The 24,840-nt window shown below is 42.4% G+C and overlaps 1 protein-coding gene across 2 annotated transcripts in view; it reads left to right on the top strand.

The window, feature by feature from the left end:
- The first annotated feature begins 15,847 nt into the window (after positions 1 to 15,847).
- Positions 15,848 to 24,840, top strand: part of USP14 (ubiquitin specific peptidase 14) — a 56,412-nt gene continuing 47,419 nt past the window's right edge. The window contains exons 1-3 of one of the 2 annotated variants that reach the window (XM_024235806.3): positions 15,848 to 16,254; positions 20,836 to 20,981; positions 24,307 to 24,339. In XM_024235806.3, the coding sequence (XP_024091574.1) occupies positions 16,239 to 16,254; positions 20,836 to 20,981; positions 24,307 to 24,339 (195 nt within the window). In that variant the 5' untranslated portion in view covers positions 15,848 to 16,238. The remainder of the gene's footprint in view (positions 16,255 to 20,835; positions 20,982 to 24,306; positions 24,340 to 24,840) is intronic. The other variant, XM_024235805.3, reaches the window with a different exon arrangement.

Genomic DNA, 24,840 nt, shown 5'->3' with positions numbered 1-24,840 from the left:
ATTATCCGGGCGTGGTGGTGCATGCCTGTAATCGCAGCTACTCAGGAGGCTGAGGTGGGAGAATCGCTTGAACCCAGGAAGTGGAGGTTGCAGTGAGCCAAGATCTTGCCACTGCACTCCAGCCTGGGCAACAGAGTGAGACTCTGCCTAAAATAAAATAAAATAAAATGCTCAGCTTGTAAAGGGGAATAAGAGTGGATAAATACTTAAAACCAGAGGCAAAGGAGGAATCGCCCCACTCATGAAACAGACTGAAAATAACAACAAAAAATACATAAATAAGCAAAACCAAAAACTAAAAACCCTGTCTCTCTGTGTAGAGCTGTGACTCCAGGAAGATGGGAGGGTAATGGCAAAGCTATGTGACAAGTAACTGAACTGAACTGGCCCTTGGCTTAGGGACTGGATGTGTCATATCCTAAATATTAACATGGAGCAGGAGACCCCAAACACCAGGCTGGAGAACATCAGCAAAGGACCAGAAGACAGGAGGGATGAAAACAGTGAGGCATCCTGCAAATAGATGGTCCCCCAACCATATGAATGGACCCCTCCTCACAGCTAAGGGCATTCCAGAGTGAACCTGACAAACTAGTTCAGGCCATGATGGAGGAGGGGTTTGGGTGTACCTCATTATACCTCTCCAGCATTAATATCGACACAGACCTTAAGTCTGATAAGAAACATTTACAATCTCTTCTTTCTGAAGCCTGCTACTTGGAGGCTTCATCTGCATGATAAAACCCTGGGCTCCACAACCCCTTATCATAACCCAGACATTCCTTTCTATTGATAACTTTCTTTTTTTTTTTTTTTTTTTTGAGATGGAGTTTCACTCTTGTTGCCTAGACTGGAGTGCAATGGCGGGATCTTGGTTCACTGCAACCTCTGCCTCCCAGGTTCAAGCGATTCTCCTGCCTCAGTCCCCTGAGTAGCTGGGATTAAAGGCATGTGCCACTACTCCTGACTAATTTTGTATCTCTAGTAGAGATGGGGTTTCTCCACGCTGGTCAGGCTGGTCTCAAACTCCCAATCTCAGGTGATCCACCAGCCTCGGACTCCTAAAATGCTGGGATTACAGGCGTGAGCCACTGTGCCCGGCTATTGATAACTCTTTAGACCAATTGGCAATCAGAATTTTTAAATCTACCTATGATCTGGAAGGCTCTCCCTGCCACTCCAAGTTGCCCTGCCCTTCCTCCCTTCCAGATCGAACCAGTGTGTATCCTACATGTATTGACCGAGGCATTATGTCTCCCTAAAATGTATAAAAGCATGCTGTACCCATACACCTTGGGCACATGTCGTCAGGACCTCCTGAGGCTGTGTCTTGGGAGTGTCCTTAACCTTAGCAAAATAAACTTTCTAAATTGATTGGGACCTGTCTCAGAAACCTTCAGTTCACAACAGGGAGCCTAACAATGGGGCGATCACAGAGTCTCATCTGAACTCTGCCCCGCCATCAAGCTCACCTGATGATTACTAAGCCTGGGACCATCAGATGCTGTGCACCTCCTCATCCAATGCAACGTGAAGCACACAGCATCATTCTTGGAGTATTTCTGTAAAAAAAAGCTTAGCTAGAATGTAATCAAGTCTCTACAGCTAATTTCTCTTATAAGAAATGTAGGGAAAATCAAGGTAAATGGTGCCACAAAGCAGCAAACCAACAATTCCAGGATATGGGACATTTCATATTATGGAATGGCTTACCCGGCTTTTCTAAAAGTCAATGGCATAAAAATAACGTATTGGGGTTAAAGAAAGGCAGCAGTGGCTGGGTGCGATGCATCGCTCATGCCTGTAATTCCAGCACTTCGGGAGGCTGAGGTGGGCGGATCACTTGAGGTCAGGAGTTGGAGACCAGCTGGCCAATATGGCGAAACCCTATCTCTACTAAAAATTAAAAAAAAATTAGCTGGGCGTGATGGTGCGAGCCTATAATCCCAGCTACTCCGGAGGCTGAGGAAGGAGAATCGCTTGAACCTGGGAGGTGGAGGTTGCAGTGAACCAAGATCACACCATTGCACTCCAGCTTGGGTAACACTCTGTCCAAAAAAAAAAAAAAGAGAGACCAGAGCTTTATTTCAAAAGGAACTCAAGAGGCATAACAAATGTAATCTATGGATCTCATTTGGATCCTAACTCTAACAAACTATAATCAACAAATAAAAACAAGCAAGAAAACCAGCAAAAAAACCCCACCATTTTAAAAACAACTGGGGAAGTTGACTATGATCTACAAAATAGATAATACCAAGAAAATATTGTTAATTTTGTTAGGTAAGATAATGATATTATAGCTATATAAGAAAATAATTCATATACTTTTAGGGATGGTTAATTGAGGTTCTTAAGCAAAGAAAAAGAGGGAAAGAATAAATGAGACAAACAGGCAAAACCTGAATTTTGTTAAATCTTGATATGGGAATACAGAGGTTCATTGTACCATCCACTATGCAACTGGCATAAAGATTTTATTCTAGGTGAATTTTCTTTTATGTAAAAGTCTTTAAAAGATGAAAATTAGGTTGGGGAATTATTGTTTGAAATTTACAAAGATTAAAAACCATAACTCTAAATGCAAGGCATGATCTTGGATTGGATCCTGGACTAGAAAAAAAATTACTAGAAAGGACATTTTGCAAAAATGTCCTTTGAGTAAAGTCTATAGATTAGGTAATAGTATTATTGTATTAACGGTGAATATCCTGATTTTGGTAGTTGTCCTATGGTTATACAAGTGAATGTTCTTGTTCTTACGGAATAACACTGATTTATTTAGAGCTAAATATACATCATATCTGCAACTTACTCTCAATTGATTAAGACAAATATCATGACTGTCTATATATATAGATTTATATCTATATATCTATAACTATATATATTTTATATATATATTTTATATATATATAGCAACTATGGTGAAATGTTAGTGAAGGATAAACAAGAGTTCCTTGTATTACTCTTGCAAATTTACTGTAATTTTGAAATTACTTCAAATAATAAGTTAAAAAATAGTAATGACAAAAATATTAGTTTGAAGGGATCATATTCTCTTCAAAAAGACCAATAAATTATGAAAAGAAAACAAAAATATTACACAAGACAGGACAATTATAAAAAAGAACCAATAAGCAATCTTGGAAGTGTAAAATATAATCATTAAAATATAAAACAATAGATGGGAAAACCGGTTGACTGGACAGAGAGAGAATTAATGATTTGGAAGAGAGTGCTGAGAATTCAAACATAATTTACCACAGAGATAAAGAGATAAAAGAATATGAGAGACCAGGTAAGACAAATGAAGGATGTAGAATCTTCAACAGGCCAGGCGAGGTGGCTCACGCCTATAATCCCAGCACTTTGGGAGGCCAAGGTGGGCAGATTGCTTGAGCCCAGGAGTTTGAGACCAGCCTGGGCAATATGGTGAAACCCCATCTCTACAAAAATTACAAAAAATTAGCCAGGCATGGTGGCACATACCTATAATCCCAATTACTTGGAGGCTGAGGTGGGAGGATCACCTGAGTCTGGGAGGTTGAGGCTGCAGTGAGCAGAGAATTGTATCACTGCACTCCAGCCTGGGTGACACAGTGAGACCCTGTCTCAAAAAAAAAAAAAGAAAGAAAGAAAAGAGAAGCTTCAATAAAAACCCAATTGTAAGATGACAGCAAGAATAAAAAATTTTGTTAATTTTTAAAAATATGAATTATAAGAGAAAATTTTGGCTGGGTATGGTGGCTCACGCCTGTAATCCCAGCACTTTGGGAGGCTGAGGCAGGAGGATTGCTTGAGCTTAGGAGTTCCAGACCAGTCTGGATAACATGGTGGAACCCTGTCTCTACTAAATAAATAAATAACAAAATAAATTTTTATTTAAAAAAAAAAAAAAACAATGGTAGTTCCAAAACAGAGAATAAGCAGCATCCAAAAACCTAAGTCTCAGCTCAAAAGTTTACTCCTAGTACTGAGATGGATAAATTAAATACACAGCTGAACACGCTACATGAAACTGCAGAATATTAAGAACAAAGAGAAAATCCTAAGAGTTATTAGAGAGAGAAGACCTTATCTACAAGGTAACAACAAATTAAACTTAACAAAAAAAGTTTCATCAGCAATAGTAAATGACAGAAGACAATGAAATTGCTCAGGAAAATTACTGCCAATCTATTAATCTCTACTCAGCTAACCGATCATCAAGAACAAGATTAAAATAAAGATATTTGCAGACATACACAGAATAAGTGAGGCTATCTAGTACTTACGCAAGAGAGCGCATCACCTACCTACCCTGACTGAAAGTACTGTTAATATAGCTAATGTTAATAATATGGTGAAAGATTTCGTTCCTCTCAGCAGCAACGTCTTCAGCAGGTCTCATTGCCATAAATCACTCCTGTTGCCCAGCCCTCTGGGGCTTCCATCGTTTTTGTCCATTTCTTCTTAATTCTTTTTTTTTTTTTTTTTTTTTTTTTTTGAGACAGAGTCTCGCTCTGTCGCCCAGGCTGGAGTGCAGTGGCGCGATCTTGGCTCACTGCAAGCTCCGCCTCCCGGGTTCACGCCGTTCTCCTGCCTCAGCCTCCCGAGTAGCTGGGACTACAGGCGCCCGCCACCACGCCCGGCTAATTTTTTGTATTTTTAGTAGAGACGGGGTTTCACCGTGTTAGCCAGGATGGTCTGGATATCCTGACCTCGTGATCGGCCCTCTTCGGCCTCCCAAAGTGCTGGGATTACAGGCGTGAGCCACCGCGCCCGGCCTCTTCTTAATTCTATAATATTCTTAGTTTCTATTGTTGAAAATCTTTCACTATATAAGTAATGGTATAGCTGAAAGACATTGGAAGTGAAGGAGATAAAAAGGGAAGGGAAGGCTAAAAATTCTAATTTTCTTATGTTATATAACAGCAGACAGGAAACACTCTAAGGTCAATGAATAGTGCAGTGAAGGCCGGGCGCGGTGGCTTACGCCTGTAAATCCCAGCACTTTGGGAGGCCAAGGCAGGCAGATCACGAGGTCAGGAAATCGAGACCATTCTGGCTAACACGGTGAAACCCCGTGTCTACTAAAAATACAAAAAAAAAAAAAAAAAAAAAATTAGCCAGGCGCGTTGGCGGGCACCTGTAGTCCCAGCTACTTGGGAGGCTGAAGGAAAATGACGTGAATCCGGGAGGCGGAGCTTGCAGTGAACAGAGATCGCGCCACTGCACTCCAGCCTGGGCAACAGAGCGAGACTCAGCCTCAAAAAAAAAAAAAAAAAAGCTGGGTGTGGTGGTGCACACCTATAGTCCCAGGTACTCAAGAGGCTGAAGTGGAAGGATCACCCGAGCCCAGAAGGTCAAGGCTGCAGTGAGCTGTGATCATGCTCGGCAAGAAAGTGAGACCCTGTCTCAAAAAAAAAAAAAAAAAAAGAAAGAAAAAGAAAAAAAAGTAAAAGTAACCAATAAAATTACTAAAACCTAATTGTTAAAAACTGGGAACCAGGCATGGTAGCTCATACCTATAATCCTAGCACTTTGGAAGGTTGAGACAGGCAGATCATTTGGATCAGGAGTTCAAGACCAGCCTGGGCAACATAGTTAGATCCCCTCTCTACAAAAAGTGAAAATAAAAAAATTAGCTGGACATGATGGCACGTGCCTGAGGTCCCAGCTACTTGGGAGGCTGAGGCAGGAGGATCACTTAAGCCCAGGAGTTCAAGCCTGTGGTGATCCATGATCTGGCCACTGCACTCCAGCCTAGGTGACAGAGTGAGACCCTGTCTCTAACCAAAAAATAAAATAAAATAAAATTGAGAAGAAAGAGGAAGAAGGGGAGGCAAAATACAGCATAACTGACCCATATCCTCATTGTTTACACTGGGGTTCAACAGATATTGCTTACACTTGATAAATTAAATAGAGTTATAAGCATATTATTTAGAATTATAGAGGTGACCACCAGGAGACCTAAAATCAGAAAGAGTTAAAGTCAGTTGCTGGTGAGAAGTGAGATTGTAGGTGGAATGAGATAGGAGAGTTTTGTTTTACTTTAAATGTTTTCCTGTTACTGTTTGAATTTTAAACCTCATATGGGTATTACTTAACTAATTTTTAAAAAGTAGATAACATTAAAGGGGTCTTTGTGCCTTAACTCATGGGGAGCCCTATGTAAGGCTTTTTGACACAGGTTAGGGCTTTGCTTTGGAATAAGAGATCATCTGCAACAGTCGAGTACACAGACTTTTTTTTTTTTTTTTGAGAAAGAGTCTCACTTTGTTGCCCAGGCTGGAGTGCAGCGGCACAGTCTCAGTTCACTGCAACCTCTGCCTCCTGGGTTCAAGCGATTTTCCTGCCTCAGCCTCCCGAGTAGCTGGGACTACAGGCATGCGCCACAACGCTGGCTAATTATTGTATGTTTAGTAGAGAGAGGGTTTCACCATGTTGGCCAGGCTGGTCTCCAGCTCCTGACCTCAAGTGATCCACCCGCCTTGGCCTCCCAAAGTGCTGGGATTGCAGGCATGAGCCACCGCACCCGGTCTACACGGACATTTCAATATTATTTTTCTTCTTTGTGATGAATAGTAATTTTAAGAAGATAGAAAACCCCACCTAATTGAGACTAGTCTTTTAATCCTGGCACTCAGGCTCTCTGTAATCTTGTCCCATATTGCCAGCCACCTTATCTATTACCACAGCCCCATATAGAGGTCCTCCATTCTGCTCTAGTTTCCCTCCTACCACCCACATACATAGTTGTTATATATTTTAATAGTTTTTTCTACTTTTCTACATTTTTTTTTTGAGACAGGGTCTCGCTCTGTCACCCAGGCTGGAGGGCAGCGGCATGATCTTGACTCACTGCAACCTCTGCCTCCCGGGCTCAAGCAATTCTCCTACCTCAGCCCCCAACTAGCTGGGACCATAGGTGTGTGCCACCATGCCCAGCTAGTTTTTGTATTTTTTGTAGAGACGTGGTTTCACCATGTTGCCCAGGCTGGTTTCGAAGTCCTGGGCTCCAGTGATCCTCCTGCCTCAGCCTCCAAAAGTGCTGGGATTACAGGTGTGAGCCACCGCACTCAGCAATTGTTTTCTACATTTTCTGATAGACTGTGAACTTAGGGAATGCTGGGTCCCCAAGTAGACAGTCAATAAATAATTGTTGAATTGATGAATTTGATTGCTTTGGGATTTTGCTTTTTTTTTGAGACAGCGTCTTGCTCTGTCATCCAGGCTGGAGTGCAGTGGTGCAATCCCAACCCACTGCAGCTTTAACCTCCCAGGCTTCATCAATCCTCCCACTTTAGCCTCCAGAGTAGCTGCAACTACAGGTGTGCATCACCAAACCCAGCTAATTTTTTATTTTTTGTAAAGACGGGGCTTTCTCATGTTGGCCAGGCTTGTATTGTGCTTCTGGGCTCAACTGATCCTTCCACCTCAGCCTCTCAAAGTGCTAAGATTACAGATGTGAGCCACTTTCTTCTTCTCCTCCTCCTTCTTCTTCTTTTTTTTTTTTTTTTTACAGAGTCTTGCTCTGTCTCCAGGCTGGAGTGCAGTGGTCCGATCTTGGCTCACTGCAACCTCTGCCTCCTGGGCTCAAGCAATTCTCCCACTTCAGCCTCCTGAGTAGCTGGGACTACAGGCACCCGCCACCACACTTGGCTACTTTTTTGTAATTTTGTAGAGATAGAGTTTTGTCACGTCGCCCGGGCTGGTCTCCAATTCCTGAGCTCAACCAATTCACCTGCCTTGGCCTCCCAAAGTGCTGGGGTTATAGGTGTGAACCACTGTGCCCAGCCAGGTTTTGCTTTTTCTATATTTCTCTAGAACCCTCCTGCCCCCAACTGCTTCCCACCCCCTTCAATTTCTTTATTCTCTGAATTCCTATTACCAATACCCTGAACCCATTCATTCACCAAATATATGGAATGCCTACTCCATGCCGGGTCTGTACCAGGCCTAGGAGACACAGAGATGAACAGCATAGATGCAGGCACTGTTTGGACACGAAGCAGATAATACACAGATAGCAATCTATTGATAATTATTAAAGTGCTTCAGAGTGTGATATGACCTCTAATTGAAATACTCCTCAAATATTATTGAAGGAGCTGCAAAGAAGTGTTCATAGTCTAGATGGAAAGATAATATAACTGCCAGGGCTCACGCCTGTAATCCCAGTGCTTTGGGAGGCTGAGGCGAGCAGATCACTTGAGAACAAGAGTTCGAGACCAGCCTGGCCAACATGGTGAAACCCCATCTCTACTAAAAATACAAAAAGTTAGCCAGGTGTGGTGGTGCCAGGTGTGGTGGTGGGTGCCTGCAATCCCAGCTACTCAGGAGGCTGAGGTGGGAAAATCTCTTGAACCTGGGAGGCAGAGGTTTCAGTGAACCGAGATCGTGCCACTTCACTCCAGCCTGAGTGACAGAGTGAGACCCTGTCTCAAATAAAAAAAAAAAAAAAAGAAAAGAAAGATAATATAACTGCTCTATACACATAAAAAGACAGTAAATATTAAATGTTTAATGTCAAAGATAGTAAATATTAAATGTTAAAAGATAGTAAATATTTAAAGATGGTAATAAAATGTTGAGTGATACAAAAAGCAATTGCTTAAATAAGCAGAGAAAAGTTCACGGTTTGCATCATGGAGGTGAGAAATAAGTAGAGAGGAATTGGGAAGAACATTCCGAGGTAGTAGCGTGGGGAAAACAATGGAAGGTAAGAAAGCACAGTATCTTCAAGCATCATTTAATTTTTTTTTGAGACAGGGACTTACTATGTTGCCCAGGCTGGAATGCAGTGGTGCAATCAGAGCTATCTGCAGCCCCAACCTCCTGGCTTTAGTGATCCTCCCATTGTAGCCTCCAGAGTAACTGGGACTACAAGCATGCATTACCGAACTCGGGTGTTTGTTTTGTTTTGTTTTGTTTTGTTTTGTTTTAAGTAGAGACAAGGTCTTGCTATGTTGCCCAGGCTGGTCTTGAACCCCTTGCCTCAAGTGATCCTTCCACCTCGGCCTCCCAAAGTGCTGAGTTTACAGGCGTGAGCCACTGTGCCTGGCCAAGCATCACTGAATTTGAGGTAATACAGGTAAAGAAATATTAGGGATAAGGCCAGACAGTTTATTCATGTCCAGCTATAGAGATTTTTGTTTCTAAAAGAAATGTTTTGAGAGTGAGGATTGCAAATCATATATTTCTGTTTTGGCTTTAATAATGAAAACTTTGAGAATTGAACTTAGCCTAGAACTTAGCCTACTCATATGTAGATATATAAGCAGATGAGTGCCTCTGCTATTTGTTCTGTTGTGGTTTAGCTCTATCTGATAATTATTCCTGACATATATGCTCTCAACTAGCATTTATACCTTACAACTCTAGGAGGGTCCAGGGACAGATATGATCATTTTCATATTACAGTTGAGAAAACTAAATCACCAGGAGTTTGATCACTTGTTTTAGGAAAACTTTATAAGCTTGAAGATTATTGACAAAAGAAACCACCATCTGCATGGCAGAGACTGCTGGTTTTCCATCAAAATCCATTCTCTCCTTCTTGCATTGTAATAGGATTAGGAAGTGTATACCTGTGACAGGTTAGAGACTATATTTCCCAGACTTGCACGCAGCCAGGCATGGTCACATAACTGTTTTCACCAGTGCAATGTGAATGGGAGTGATTTGGGGACATCCCTCACATTCCTCTTGTTTAAAATGAAATTGCTGCCTTGTACCCTTTTTGTCTTCTATTTCTTCTTCTTAGGGGCTGAAACTTGGATGTGCCTGCAACCCATCTTCAACCAAGTAAAAGACAAGCCCCTTCACAGCTTACTACTCAAGTAGTAAGTACTTGAGACTGAGTATTGTACTTCAGACTGAGTATTATTGTTTCCTGAGAGCTTGTTAGTATCTTAGACTCCACTCAAGACCTAGGAAATCAGAATCTGCATTTTAACAAGATCCCAGGTGATACACATTCACATTCACCTTCAAGAAGCACTGCTCTAGCGGGTAGCAGAGGAGCTTTACAGATGGAATGTTGGTCCATAAACAACCTCATAATGCAAGTACTTGCACTTCTGCGGCTCCTGCATAACTTTCTATCTTCAATAAGCAACTGAATCTGGCCGGGCACAGTGGCTAACCCCCGTAATCCCAGCAATCTGGAAGGCCAAGGTGGGCAGATCACTTGAGGTGAGGAGTTTGAGACCAGCCTGACCAACATGGAGAAACCCCATCTCTACTAAAAATACAAAATTAGCCAGGAGTGGTGTCACACGCCTGTAATCCCAGCTACTCGGGAGGCTGAGGCAGGAGAATCACTTGAACCCGGGAGGCAGAGGTTGCGGAGAGCAGAGATTGTGCCATTGCACTCCAGCCTGGGCAACAAGAGCGAAAACTCTGTCTCATAAATAAATAAATAAATAAGCAACTTAATCTTGAGGCATCTTTGCCATAGCAGCATAGCATTCTACTAATATAATTTGCATCATCTGTTGACCCAAAACTAGGTTATGAATTCATTTAGGAAATACTTAAAAAAAAATCTTTTAGGAGACTGGTCTCACACTCTGTTGCCCAGGCTGGAGTGCAGCGGTGCAATCTTGGGTCACCGCAGCCATGAACTTCTAGGCTCAAGTGATCCTCCTGTGTCAGCCTCCCAAATAGTGAGGACTACAGGGGCAACCCACCCTGCCTAGCTACTGTTTTTAATTTTTTTGTTGTTGTTGTAGAGACAAAGTCTCTGTTACTTAGACTGGTCTCAAACTCCTGGCTTCAAGCTATCCTCCTGCCTCAGCCTCCCAAAGCACTGGGATTCAAGGCATGAGCCACCATACTTGGCCAGGAAATACTTATTGAAAACCTTTTCAGGCAAACTACCATTCTAGGTTATAGAATGTGTGTGTGTGTGTGTGTGTGTGTGTGTATGCATATGGTGTGTATGTGTGTGTGTAGGATCCAAAATTATTATTAATGTTTTTGAGACAGAGTCTTGCTGTGTTGCCCAGGCTGGAGTGCAATGGTGTGATCTCAGCTCACTGCATCCTCTGCCTCCCAGGTTCAAGTGATTCTTTTGCCTCAGCCCCCGAGTAGCTGGGACTACAGGTGCCCGGCACGATGCCCAGCTAAGTTTTGTATTTTTAGAGACGGAGTTTCACCACATTGGCCAAGCTGGTCTTGAACTCCTGACCTCAAGTAATTCGCCTGCCTCGGCCTCCCAAAGTGCCGGGATTACAGGCATGAGCCACCGTGCCCGGCAGGATTCCAAATTATTTAAGGCAGGACTTATAGTTTATTATTTATTATTATTATTTTTTTAGACGGAGTCTTGCTCTGTCACCCAGGCTGGAGTGCAATGGCGCAATCTTGGCTCACTGCAACCGCTGCCTCCTGGGTTCAGTGATTCTTCTGCCCCCTGCCTCCCAAGTAGCTGGGATTAGAGGCGCATGCCACCACGCCCGGCTAATTTTTTATATTTTTAGTAGAGCTGGAATTTCACCATGTTGGCCAAGCTAGTCTCGGACTCCTGACCTCATGTGGTCTGCCCCCCTTGGCCTCCCAAAGAGCTGGGATTACAGGCATGAGCCACCATACCTGGTAGGGCTTGTAATTTATAATTTAGTAGAGAGAGAAACATAGGAATATTAAACTACAGATGCTCTAAGAAGGTGTAGTGATATCTGTTGTTTTCTGTTTTATTATTTATTGTCTGTCCTTGGTAGACAGAATAATACTTCCACAAATATGTCCATGTTTTAATCTCCTGAACCTATGATTATCTTGGTTGTCTTCCAAAAGGGACTGTCTGATGTGATTAAGGATCTTAAAATGAAAATAGTATCTGGAATTATCCAGTTGGGGCTAATGTAATCACAAGGGACCTTCTAAAAGGAAGGTAGAGGTCAGAGTCAGAGAAGGCACTATGACGACTCAAGCAGGGGTTGGAGTGATGCTGTGGCTAGAATGGAGCCAGGAGCCAAGGAATGTGGACAGTATCTAGAATCTGGGAAGGGTAAGGAATGGATCCACCCTCAGAGGCCAGGCACGGTGGCTCACTCCTGTAATCCCAGTACTTTGGGATGCCGAGGTGGGTGGATCACCTGAGGTCAGGAGTTCAAGACCAGCCTGGCCAACATGGCAAAACCCTGTCTCTACTAAAACTACAAAAATTAACTAGTGTGGTGGTGCGTGCCTGTAATCCCAGCTACTTGGGAGGCTGAGGCACGAGAATTGCTTGAACCCAGGAGGCAGAGGTTGCAGTGAGCTGAGGTGGTGCCACTGCACTCCAGTCTGGGTGAAAAAGTGAGACTCTGTGTGGAAAAAAAAAAAAAAAAAAAAAAGAATTCACCCTCAGAGCCTCTAGGAGGAATGCAGTCCTGCCAACACCTTAATGTTAAGACCAGTCTCAGACTTCTGACCACCAGAACTGTAAGATAATAAACTTATGTTGTTTTAAGCCACTAGGTTTGTGATAATTCATTACAGCACTCATAGGAAACTAAATCAGCCATAATAAAACATAATAGTATTTGACACAAAGGGGTGATTGTACGAGAAGGCTTTCAGTTTATGTGAAAAAGTTAGCATTGAATGGAGACTTTAAAGTTGGACAGGATTTCCCATGGCCAGATGAGGAAGGAGGGTGCATTCTAAGCAATAAATTGTAGGTAATTCACCAAGCGAAAACATTTCTGATATTTGGCCATTTTTTATAGAATTTATTTATGTATAAACATGCAGGTTAAGATCTTACCAATTTATTCATTAAAGAAGTCAGCCTTAAGAAGAAAATCTCATCCATTAAACACATGGAGGGCAGGGCTTGGCAATGTGTGTCACGGCGATGAGGTCGCTGTCATCTTTAACTCTGACGTTTAGGAAGGCCAGTTGTGCAAATTTCTTTTTATGCTTCCTTTCAGTTGCTAGCATGGTTCCACCTCCTCACTCTGCCCCCATTTGTCTTAAATTTAGGTCTGCGGATCTTCAGAGAGGCTGGAAGAAGCTAGTTGTACCAAAGGGACCAAAACTTGGTCTACAAGATTCCCTGGTCATCTACATGATGAATAAACTTCAAATAGGTAACTTTCACATCCAGTTCTCACAGCATCAAGTAATTCCTGAGTGCCTACAAGATAGCCACGATTCCTGTTTATAGTGTACTTGGGGGAATACAGACATTAAAAAAATAGAAGTGTGATGACAGTTACTAAAGAAAAAGCTGGCCGGGCATGGTGGCTCACACCTGTAATCCCAGAAGTTTGGGAGGCCAAGGTGGGCGGATAGCTTGAGGCCAGGAGTTTGAGACCAGCCTGGTCAACACGGCAGAAACCCCATCTCTACTGAAAACACAAAAATTAGTCAGGCGTGGTGGTACACACCTGTAATCCCTGCTCCTCAGGAGACTGAGGCATGAGGATCACTTGAGCCTGGGAGGCGGAGGTTGCAGTGAGCCAAGATTGCATCACTACAGTCCAGCCTGGGCGACAGAGCAAGGATCTCTCTCAAAAAGAAAAAGAAAAAAAAAAAAAAAAAAAAAGCACACGTTGCAATGTGAGTGTAGCAGAGAGAATGATGATTTTTGCCTCTGAATCTCTCAATCTTTAGGCCTCCTTTACTGTCAGCTTCAACAAAGGGCAGCACAGATTTTTCCACAGATGATCTATACATTTTTATTTTGTTTTGTTTTGTTTTTTTGAGACAGAGTCTTGCTCTGTCACCCAGGCTGGAGTGTAGTGGTGCAATCTTGGCTACTGGAACCTCTGCCTCCCGGGTTCAAGCTACCCTCCCATCTCAGCCTCCCGAGTAGCTGGGACTGCAGGAGTGCACCACCACGCCTAGCTAAGTTTTAAATTTTTTGTAGAGACGGGGGTCTCACTTCATTGCCCAGGCTAGTCTGGAACTCCTGAGCTCAAGCAATCCACCTGCCTTGGCCTCCCAAAGTTCTGGGATGACAGGCGTAAGCCATGGTGCCCGGCCAATCTACGCAATACATTTTTAAATATATATGTTATAGAAATATATTACTGAACATTAAAAAATAGAAAATAAAGCTATCCATAGCCTGCTATTCTAACATACCCTGCAAAATCCCTTTGAAGTTTTACTGTGTAATATAAAATAGGTATCATAGCACATGTACAATGCACTGTGCTAAGAATCTTCTATACATAATCTTATTTAGTCCTTATAACAATCCTGTGATGTAGATATTATACCATTTTCTCCATTTTACATGCACAGCTTGAACACACTGCTAGTTTAGTTCCAGACCACTGCAATATTGCTAATATTGTAATAAAATGAGTCACACAAAGTTTTTGGTTTCCCAGTGCATACAAAAGTTATGTTTCTACTATACTGTAGTCTATTTAGTGTCAAGGCTGGGTGCAGTGGCTTATGCCTGTGATCCCAGCACTTTGGGAGGCCTAGGTGGGCAGATCGCTTGAGACCAGGAGTTCAACACCAGCCAGGGCAACATGGCGAAATCCCATCTTTACAAAACATACAAAAAAAATTAGCTGTGTGTGGTGGTGCACGCCTGTAGTCCCAGCTACTCAGGAGGTTGAGGTGAGAGGATAGCTTGAGCTGGGAGGTTGAGGCTGCAGTGAGCCGTAATTGCGTCACTGCACTCCAGCCTGGGTGACAGAGTGAGACCCTGTCTCAAAACAAACAAACAAACAAAACTTTACTGCTAAAAAATGCTAAGGATCATCTGAGCTATCAGTGAATCATCATCTTTTTGCTGGCAGAGGGCTTGCCTTAATGTTGATGGCTGCTGACTGATCAGAGCGGTGGATGCTAAAGTTTGGGGTAGCTGTGGCAATTTCTTAAAATAAGACAATAATGAAATCTGCCACATCGATTGATTCTTCCTTTCACGAAAGTTTTCCCTGTGACATGCAGTGCTGTTCAGCATTTTACCCACAGAAGAACTTTCAAATTTGAATTTCTTTCAAAATTAGAGTCAATCCTGTCAAATTCTGCCGCTGTTTTATCAACAGTTCCATAGTTTATGGAATATTCTAAATCCTTTGTTGTCATTCAACAGTGTTCACAGCATCTTTACCAGGAGTAGTTTCCATCTCAAGAAACCACTTTCTTTGCTTATCCATAAGAAGCGACTCCTTGCCCATTAAAGCTTTGTCTTGAGATTGCAGCAATTCAGTCACATCTGCGGGCTCCACTTCTAATTCTAGTTCTCTTGCTATTTCCACCACACCTGCAGTTGTGTCCTCAACTCAAGCCTTGAACCCTTGTGGGAGAAGACTTGTTGCCAGAGCAGTCAGAATACACAAAACATTGGAGTTAGTTGTTTTACATGGGGGTGGTTAGTGACACCCCAAAACAATTAAAATAGTAACATCAAAGATCCCTAATCATAGATCACTGGAACAGATATAATAGTATTAAAAAAGTTCAAAATATTGTGAGAATTACCAAAATGTGACACAGAGACACGAAGTGAGCACATGCTGTTAGAAAGACAGAACTGATGGACTTGCTAACCCAGGGTTGCCACAAACCTTCAATTTATATATATATATATATATATATAAAACGCAATAAAATGAGGTGTGGGTGAAAAGAAAACTGAGATTTGCAGACATCATACAGCTGGCTAGTAACAGCTGGGTTTCAAAACACCTCTGACTTTACAACCACTAATTTTATTTATTTTATTTTGAGGCAGGGTCTCGCTCTGTCGCCCAGGCTGGAGTGCAGTGGCACGATCACAGCTCACTGCAGCCTCGACCTCCTGGGCTCAAGCGATTCTCCCGCCTCAGCCTCAGACAGCAGGTGGGATACCAAGTTCCCACTTCATCTGCCGCAGGGCTGGGCCGCGCCAAGACCACGTGGCCAGTGGGCGCAGGGCAATGGGCGGCAGTGCGCAGGCGCGCACCTGCTGCGGTGGATGGGGCCCCGGGCCTGTCCCTCACTTGCTCCTTCCTTCCTTCCCGCCACCCCTCCACCGCCTTCCCCCTCCTCCCTCCTCCCGCCACCTCTAGGCCCCGCCCTGGTCCTGCCGCTCCATCTCCTCCCTGCAGTCGCTCCGGAGCTGCACGGGTGTTCTGCGTGTTGCTGCGTCATCGCCAGTGGCCGGTTTGAATGAGACTCGTCGCACCGAAGCCGCCGCCACCACCGCGCCTCCGCCTCGCCCGCCGCCGCAGCTGCTTCTGGTCCCTGTCCCTTTGCCGCCCTTGTCAGGCCCAGCTCTCCTGCGCCGCCGCCTCCCGCCGCGCGCCGCCATGCCGCTCTACTCCGGTGAGCCCTGTCCTGGCCTCGCGCGCAGCACACCGGGCCGGCGCTAGGCCTCCGCGTAGGCCTGGCCTGCACTGGCGGGCCCCCGGCATGGACTGGGAGGGGCCGGGGTGGGGTGCGCGGGGCCGGCGGCGCGGAGATGACCCTGGCACCGTCCCCTCTCCCGGCTGGGTTGGAGCCCTGCGTGGCAGGGGAGCGCCGTCCCCCTGGGCCACCGATGGGTGGGGGGAGTGGAGATGGGGAAGCCTCTCAAAGTCGTGACTCTGCAGAATAGTTTCTGACGCTGCCCTGGTGTGCGGTGAAAGTGAGGGTGTGTCCTGGGGCGCTGGGCACCAGGCTGGAGGTGCAGGGAGATTCCTTTGGGCTTCTCAGTGGCCGCCGTGGAAGGGAGCGGGGAAGAAGGGGAGGGATGGAGGGACCCTTCTTGGGGTTGCCAAGCGGCGTTCGCCGCCCTTCGTCGCCCTTCGTCCTTCTCTTGCCCCTTGCCTTTGTTCTACCGCCCCTTTGGTACCAGTTTTAGTTTTGTCCCGAGGCAGATTGTAAACCTTTTTGCTTCGTTTTCGTTTCATCAGACGTTGCATTGGATTTCTGTATCCGAAACATGGTGTGAGCTTTCAGAAGTAGATGAATGCACATATCCCCGGGGTGTCATTTCTTGATTGGCGTTTGACAGGGGCTTGTATTGTTTGCTTGCTGACAGTCCAAGATACTGGCCAGGGATCACTTTTACTTAGGGAATGGACCTTGCTGCTCCCTAGCCTTATTCAAAATGGCACCTAAAATATGTGTGGTGTCTCCAATTGGCTGTAGATGTGTGATTCGTTGACCATCCCTGTTTATTCTGTCACAGTTCCTTTATTGAAGATTGAGCATTTACAAAGCATGATACGAATCAAGAGTATTGTTTGATCTCAAGGTGGATTCTTGATGGTCTAGAATCTTGAATCGAATTCTTAATGATTGCCCAACCCCTTTCTAAAGCCATAACAACAGCAGAATGGCTCTTGAAATATTCTAATACTTAAACACACCAGTAGATTCACACACATAAAACAAAACCCCTGTTTCCTCAAAAAATGCTAGCGCTGACCAGAGTTTCTTTTTTAAAATTTGAGCTTTATCTTAAATATTTAATCAGATCTTTTCCTCATCCCCCAAATGAAGGAACTCAAGTAGATTTCTAAGGTCCCTTCCTTTGACCTCTCCATATTGAGAATCTGTATTTTGAGGGTTAGCAAAAAGCTCTATATTAAAATGAAGAGAACATTTTAAGTACTACTTCATAAGATTTAGTAGAAAATTAAGTATCTAGTCAGCGCGGTGGCTCACGCCTGTAATCCCAGCTCTTTGGGAGGCTCGAGGCGGGTGGATCACTTGAGGTCAGGAGTTCGAGACCGCCTGGCCAACATGTTGAAACCCTGTCTCTACTAAAAATACAAAAATCAGTCGAGAGTGGTGGCAGGTGCCTGTAATCCCAGCTACTGGGGAGGCTGAGGTAGGAGAATCGCTTGAACCTGTGAAGCGGAGGTTGTAGTGAGCCAAGATCACGCCATTGCACTTCAGCCTGGGTGAAAAAAGCGAAACTGGGTCTCAAGAAAAGAAAAGAAAAAAAGAAAATTACATATCTAGATTATTAAATGGTTAAGGATAAGTGCAGTTAAAAATTAAAGCCAGGGGCCGTGGTGTGTGCTTTTAATCCCAGCTACTCGGGAAGCTGAGTTGGGAGGATCACTTGAGCCAAGGAGTTAGAGGGTGCTGTGATCTGTGATCAGGCCACTGCACTCCAGCCTGGGTGACAGAGCAAGACCCCCGTCTCTAAAAATAAACACACACCTGTGCCTCTTATAGAGTTAGGGTTTTGTACATATTGCTTTGTTTTAATCTTCAACATAATCCTGTGATACTGATATAATTCCTCTTGTAAGCGTAAGCAAAAAGTTTTAAGTAACTTGCTCATGGCAATAGTGCAATAAATTTCAGGTAGGTTCCTCTCCTTTACTTCTAGTACTGTTTTGGTTTAATCCTGTAGCATCTTTAGCTTGTACTGTTGAAATATGCTTCTAGTTTATTTTAGTGATTACAGTGTGCCCTCTTCAAGCCCGATTTCTCTGCTGCTGCAAGAGTGATCTAATAGTATTCAAACCAGACTAAAGTGGCCTTTATGACAGCCTTTCAGGAATTCACATTGCCTACAACATAAAGCCTATAAGTATTTTATTTTATTTTTTATTTTGTGAGACCAAGTTTTGCTCTTGTTGTCCAGTCTGGAGTGCAATGGCGCGATCTTGGCTCACTGCAACCTCCACCTCCTGGTTTCAAGCGATTCTCCTGCCTCAGTCTCGCGAGTAGCTGGAATTACAGGCGCCTGCCACCATGCCTAGCTAATTTTTGTATTTTTAGTAGAAACGAGGTTTCACCGTATTGGCCAGGCTGGTCTCGAACCCCTGACCTCAGGTGATCCACCTGCCTCGGCCTCCCAAAGTGCTGGGATTACAGGCATGAGCCACCATTCCCGGCCTCTTTATGTATGTTTTAGGATGACTTATCTTCCATAATTCGATCCTTAGCCAGCTTCCAGTTTCATCTACTGCCGCTTTCTCTTCACTCTGGTAATTAATTGCTTACATCTTAGAACACACCATGCTGCTTTATGCTGTGGAATGTTTTCCTTCTTTTCTGGGAATTCTTCTGTCCTCTCCTAGTCTCTGACTAACACCTAATCTTTTCTTTGAGATTCAAAATTGATAGTGATAACTCAGAAGTTAACACTTCATCCAGGAAATCTTTCCTCATTTATGAAGCATTCCACTTTGTTGCTGTAGCCTTTATAATGCTTACATAGTTAATTACTCTAGCCTCCTCCAACCCCCCCCCCCTTATTAGGCTATAAGTTTATGGAGAGTCTTCCCAATGCTTTGTACCGGGCTTGTCATTAATGATGATAGGATTGGGATTTGGTGTCTGGGTGAGGTTTTCAAATTCTGATTTCAGGGGTTAGAAAGCAATTAACAGTTGTGAGATTCTTATTTTTGAGAAGGTATAAAATTTTCAGTGGAAACTATATATATCCTTGGGTTTTAAAAATATATATTTCAGAAGTTAGCTATTTTATGAGGCTGATGGAAATTTTTTATTGTGGTAAAATATATGTAATAAAGTTTACCATTTTAATGATTTTTACATATACAGTTCTGTAGCATTAAGTATATTCACACTGTTTTGCAACTATCACCTTCATCCACATCCTCTGGCAAACGCCATTCTCTTTTTGTGTGTATGAATTTGACCACTTTAGGTATCTCATATAACTGGAATCATCCATGTTGCAGCATGTGTAAGAGTTTCTTTCCTTTTTAAGGTTGAATAATATTCCATTGTATGTATATACCACATTTTCTTTGTCCATTAATCGGTTGATGGACACTTGAGTTGCTCCCACTTTTTCGGCTGTTGTGAATAATGCTGCTGTAAACATGGGTGTACAAATATCTGTTTGAGTCCTTGCTTTCCGATCTTCTGGGTATACCCAGAAATGAAATTGCTGGATCATATGGTAATTCTGTGTTTACTTTTATTCCACCCAGCAGTGTACAAGTGTTCCAGTTTCTCTACATCTTTGCTAACACTTGTTATTTCTGTTAAATTTTAAAAAGAATAGCCATTCTAATGGCTGTGAAGTGGGATTTCTATATATTTTTCTTTTTAAATGATTTAGATATGTCTTTGGATTTTTTCTTAATTGAGCACCTCTTGTTCAGAAATGACACTTTTCAATTCTCCCACATTTCTTACGACTCAGAATCTGTATTCCTTAAGTTGTTCTAGATGTGCTTTATTCTCCCAGGAATTTTTTTTCTTCTCTTAAACTATCTAACCTTTCTCTCTCTCTTCTTTTCCAATGCTGTGTGCTGATGTGAATGATTCTTCAATTAAACACGTGGGGGCTGTGAAACTTATCATTTTGGGAAATATTTCAATATGATCATATTGTTGGAGTAGGATTCAGAAGACTTGGAAGTTTATTAACCAATTTTATGACACTAGCAAATCAGTCTACTTCTCTGAAGTCTCAGTTTCTTTTTTTTTTTTTTTGAGATGGAGTCTCGCACTGTCGCCCAGGCCGGAGTGCAGTGGCGTGATCTTGGCTCACTGCAACCTCCGCCTCCCGGGTTTAAGCGATTCTCCTGTCTCAGCCTCCTGAGTAGCTGGAATTACAGGCGTGCGCCACCACACCTGGCTAATTTTTGTATTTTTATTAGAGACAGGCTGGTCTCGAACTCCTGACCTCGTGATCCGCCCACCTCAGCCTCCCAAAGTACTGGGATTACAGGTGTGAGCCACCATGCCCAGCCCACGGAAGTCTCAGTTTCTTTAACTATGAAATGAGAAGTTAGGTTTGATCCAGTGAAATTTTATTCAGCACCTACTGCATGCATGCTGCTCTTGATTAGGTAAGCGTTATGGGCATGGAAAGATGAATGACATGTTTTGACTCTTGATAGCTGCCTAATTGGTGATCTTCTAAGGGTCTGTAAATCTTGTCTTGTTATTTTTTAATTAAAAAAATTGTGATTTTGTTTGCAGTTACTGTAAAATGGGGAAAGGAGAAATTTGAAGGTGTAGAATTGAATACAGATGAACCTCCAATGGTATTCAAGGCTCAGCTGTTTGCGTTGACTGGAGTCCAGCCTGCCAGACAGAAAGTTATGGTGAAAGGAGGAACGCTAAAGGTAAAATGTAGTCCAAATTTTCATCACATTACTATTATTGTATATTTTTTGAAAAATAACACCAGAAAATTATTTAATTTTAATGTAGCATTTGAAGTGCTTTTTTTATATGATGAGAGTATGTCAGCTATGGGGTTAAAACTGTCTTATGCCTGTTAGAGTAAGGGAGAAACACTGTAGCCGTTTCACAACACTATATGGTATTATAAAAACATCGTTTTAAAACTCTTTTTACTTTTATTTATTTTTAACTTTTAGGTTCTGAAATACATGTGCAGGTTTGTTATATAGGTAAACTTGTGTCACAGGGTTTTGATGTACGGATTTCATCACCCGGGTACTAAGCATAGTACCCGATAGGTAGTTTTTTTTTTTTTAGATCCTCTTCCTCCTCCTACTCTCCACCTTCAAGTAAGCTCCAGTGTCTGTTGTTCCTCTCTATGTGTCTATGTGTTCTCATTATTTAGCTCCCACTTACAAATGAGAACATGCAGTTTGCTTTTCTATTCCTGCGTTAGTTTACTAAGGAACTAGCAGGTAATGATCTCCAACTCCATCCATGTTGCTGCAAAGGACATGACTTTGTTCTAAAAGCATCATTTAAATTTTATTTTAAAATGTGTTGTATTACCAGATACCTCTGGGTCAGGAGAGTGGAACACTTTACAGTTATCTGTATTGTGTGAATTTTTTTTCCTATGAGGATGTATTAAAAGTATTAGTTTTATTTTGTTTAGACTAAAATGAAACCAATTAATATTTCCTTAGTAATTTTCTGTGATGAGGTTGGAAAATTTTATCTCAGTTTAAAAATATGGAACAATACAGATAGGTTTGTTTTCTTAAAAAAACTACTACAGAATGTAATTTTGTACATGCATTTGTATGTTGAAATTCAAAGCACTTCAGCATTTTTACCAAAGCCCTGGTTCTGGAAAACTGTTCATTTTTTTTTTGGCCTTCATTGCATCCTACCCATTAACGAAGAGCTGTTTTTTTCTTTTTCTTTTTTTTTGAGATGAGTCTTGCTCTGTTGCCCACGCTGGAGTGCAGTGGCGCTATCTTGGCTCACTGCAACCTCCGCGTCCTGGGTTCAAGCGATTCTTATGCCTCAGCCTCCTGAGTAGCTGGGATTACAGGTGTCTACCACCATGCCCAGCTAATTTTTGTATTTTTAGTAGAGGTGGGGTTTCACCACATTGGCCAGTCTGGTCTTGAACTCCTGACCTCAAGTGATCTGCCCACCTTGGCCTCCCAGAGTGCTGGGATTACAGGCGTGAGCCACCACACCCAGCCCCCTTTTTTCTAAACAGTAATTGTTACCTAACTCCTGCCTGGAGATGAGAGGAAAACATTTGTGTTTAAAAAGAGAAGAAGCCTAATTTTTTTCTTTACTTCCTTTGGAATGATCTCAGTGACCACAGTTAAGAATCCATCCTTGCCAGCATCATTGATGAAGGACTGCAGAAAAGACAAGAAGATATCTATTATTATTATTATTATTATTGGGATTGAGTCTCCCTCTGTCACTCAGGGGCTGGAGTGCAGTGGCGCCATCTCGGCTAACTGCAACCACCGCCTCCCGGGCTCAAGTGATTGTCCTGCCTCAGTCTCACGAATAGCTGGGATTACAGGTCACCGCCACCATGCGTGACAAATGTTTGTATTTTTGGTAGAGACAGTGTTTTACCATGTTGGTGCTGGTCTCGAACTCCTGACCTCAAGTGATCTGCCTGCCTCGGGCTTCCCAAAGTGCTGGGATTACAGGCGTGAGCCACCACACCTGGCCTCTATTATTGTTTTTAATAATATAAGTATAGTTTTAAAAAATACTTCCTTCAAGGGTTAGATAAAATGCTAAAGATCTACAGTTAACTTTAGAGATAAAGACTGGCTACCCCCACTGGGCAGTAAAACACACGTTGGAGGAAAATCTTTGTTTACCCCTGAAGGTACAGCATAAACCTTTGGCCTTTAGTGAACTTCATAGCCTAATTTGTGTTGAACACTATACTAGTGGTATGCTCTCGAGAATTATAGAAGTATGCGAATTAAATGAAACTGTGACTGCTAATAGTTACCATTTATTGAGTACTTATTTTGTGTCAGGCTTTTATTATATTTTCTTTAATTCTCAGCTGTATGTTATCCATATCTTATATATGAGGAAATTTTATAAATGAATGTCAAAGAGGTTTAAGTAACATAGTAAGGCACCAAAAGAGCATATAATTTATAAATCAAGCAGATCTGTGTTCACTTCCCAGTTTTGTGTGACCTTGGGTAAGTGATCTTAGGGGGCATTTATAGTTATCATTCGTTATGTTTAGCAGTCATAGCCCTCAAATTGAGAAGGGCCTTTAGGAAGTTACCGTTCCATTTTAAAGCAGATAAAACAGATAATTAGTGGCACCAATGAAGGGTAGACAAGCATATTGGGTACCTGATACCTTCTATAAAAGGGAGTAATATGGAATCAACTTTATCGTATGAGGGGAAAGGCCTAGCTGCAGTAAGTTAAAATATTACTCTGGACTAATCATGCATTAAACAAAAAAATTCTTGATTTTTATTCAACATATTGAAAGGAAAGTATTTACTTGCTTTATAGATGCGTTGTAGACATTAACTCTTCATTCTTGCCATGTAAGCTAGTTATTTATTAGCTCTGCTGGTTCCAAACATCCAAAAAATAGGATCTATCATTTGTCATTAGTCAAGTGTTTTTTAGTACTTGCTAAAAGTATTTTTTTATACTTATGTGTTTTTTAGTATTTGATGCTGTAAATACAGGTTACTGCCTTTTATATTGTATTACCTTATGCAGTTGAAGCAAATTATTTGAAACCCTGGCTTTAGTACCGCTTGTGTTTAAAAAAATTTTTTTTTTTTTTTTTTTTTGAGATGGAGCCTTGCTATGTTGCCCAAGCTGGAGTGCAGTGGTGAGATCTCGGTTCACTGTAACTTCCGCCTCCTGGGTTCAAGCAATTATCTTGTCTCAGCCTCCCGAGTAGCTGGAATTACACCACCATGCTCAGCTACTTTTTGTATTTTTAGTAGAGATGGAGTTTCTTTATATTGGTCAGGCTGGTTTCGAACTCCTGACCGCAGGTGATTTGCCTGCCTCAGCCTCCCAAAGTGCTGGGATTACAGATGTGAGCCACCGTGCCTGGCCAAAAAAAATTTTTTTTATTGCCATAATTTTAAATAAAATCTGCATATAGGATAAATTTTATTCTGTTTTGAAGTAGATTAAAATAAATTATTAGATTGTGTTCAGCTTGTACAGCAGTGGTTAAATGTCTTTTGTTTGTCTTTGAAACAGGATGATGATTGGGGAAACATCAAAATAAAAAATGTAAGTATTATCTTATGAATGTTTATTATAATGCAGTAACCTCATTATGATAACAAAATATATTCCAGATGACTTTTTTTTCGTATGTATATCCAGTTGTTCCAGCACTATCTGTTGAAAATACTTGCCTTTTCCCATTGACTTGTGTTGGGCTCTTTCTTGAAAACTAGTTATAGGTTTGTTTTTGGGTTTTTGTTTCATTGATCTAGTAGATTAAAGTTACACTAGTACCAAATGGTTTTGATTACTAAAGCTTTATAATAAAAGTCTTGAAAAAAAAAATTAGCTGGGTGTGGTGGTGCACGCCTGTAATCCTAGCTACTCAGGAGGCTGAGGCGGGAAGCTGAGGCAGGAGGCAGGAGAATCGCTTGAACCTGGGAGGCGGAGATTGCAGTGAGCCGAGATCGCGCCACTGCACTCCAGCCTGGCAACAGAGCAAGACTCCATCTCCAAAAAAAGAGTCTTGCAATAAGATGGTATATGTTCTTATGCTTTCCAACT

This window comes from Pongo abelii, chromosome 17 (assembly GCF_028885655.2).
Source record: "Pongo abelii isolate AG06213 chromosome 17, NHGRI_mPonAbe1-v2.0_pri, whole genome shotgun sequence".
Classification (NCBI taxonomy): Eukaryota; Metazoa; Chordata; class Mammalia; order Primates; family Hominidae; genus Pongo; species Pongo abelii.
This window is presented reverse-complemented; position numbering and strand designations above follow the sequence as displayed.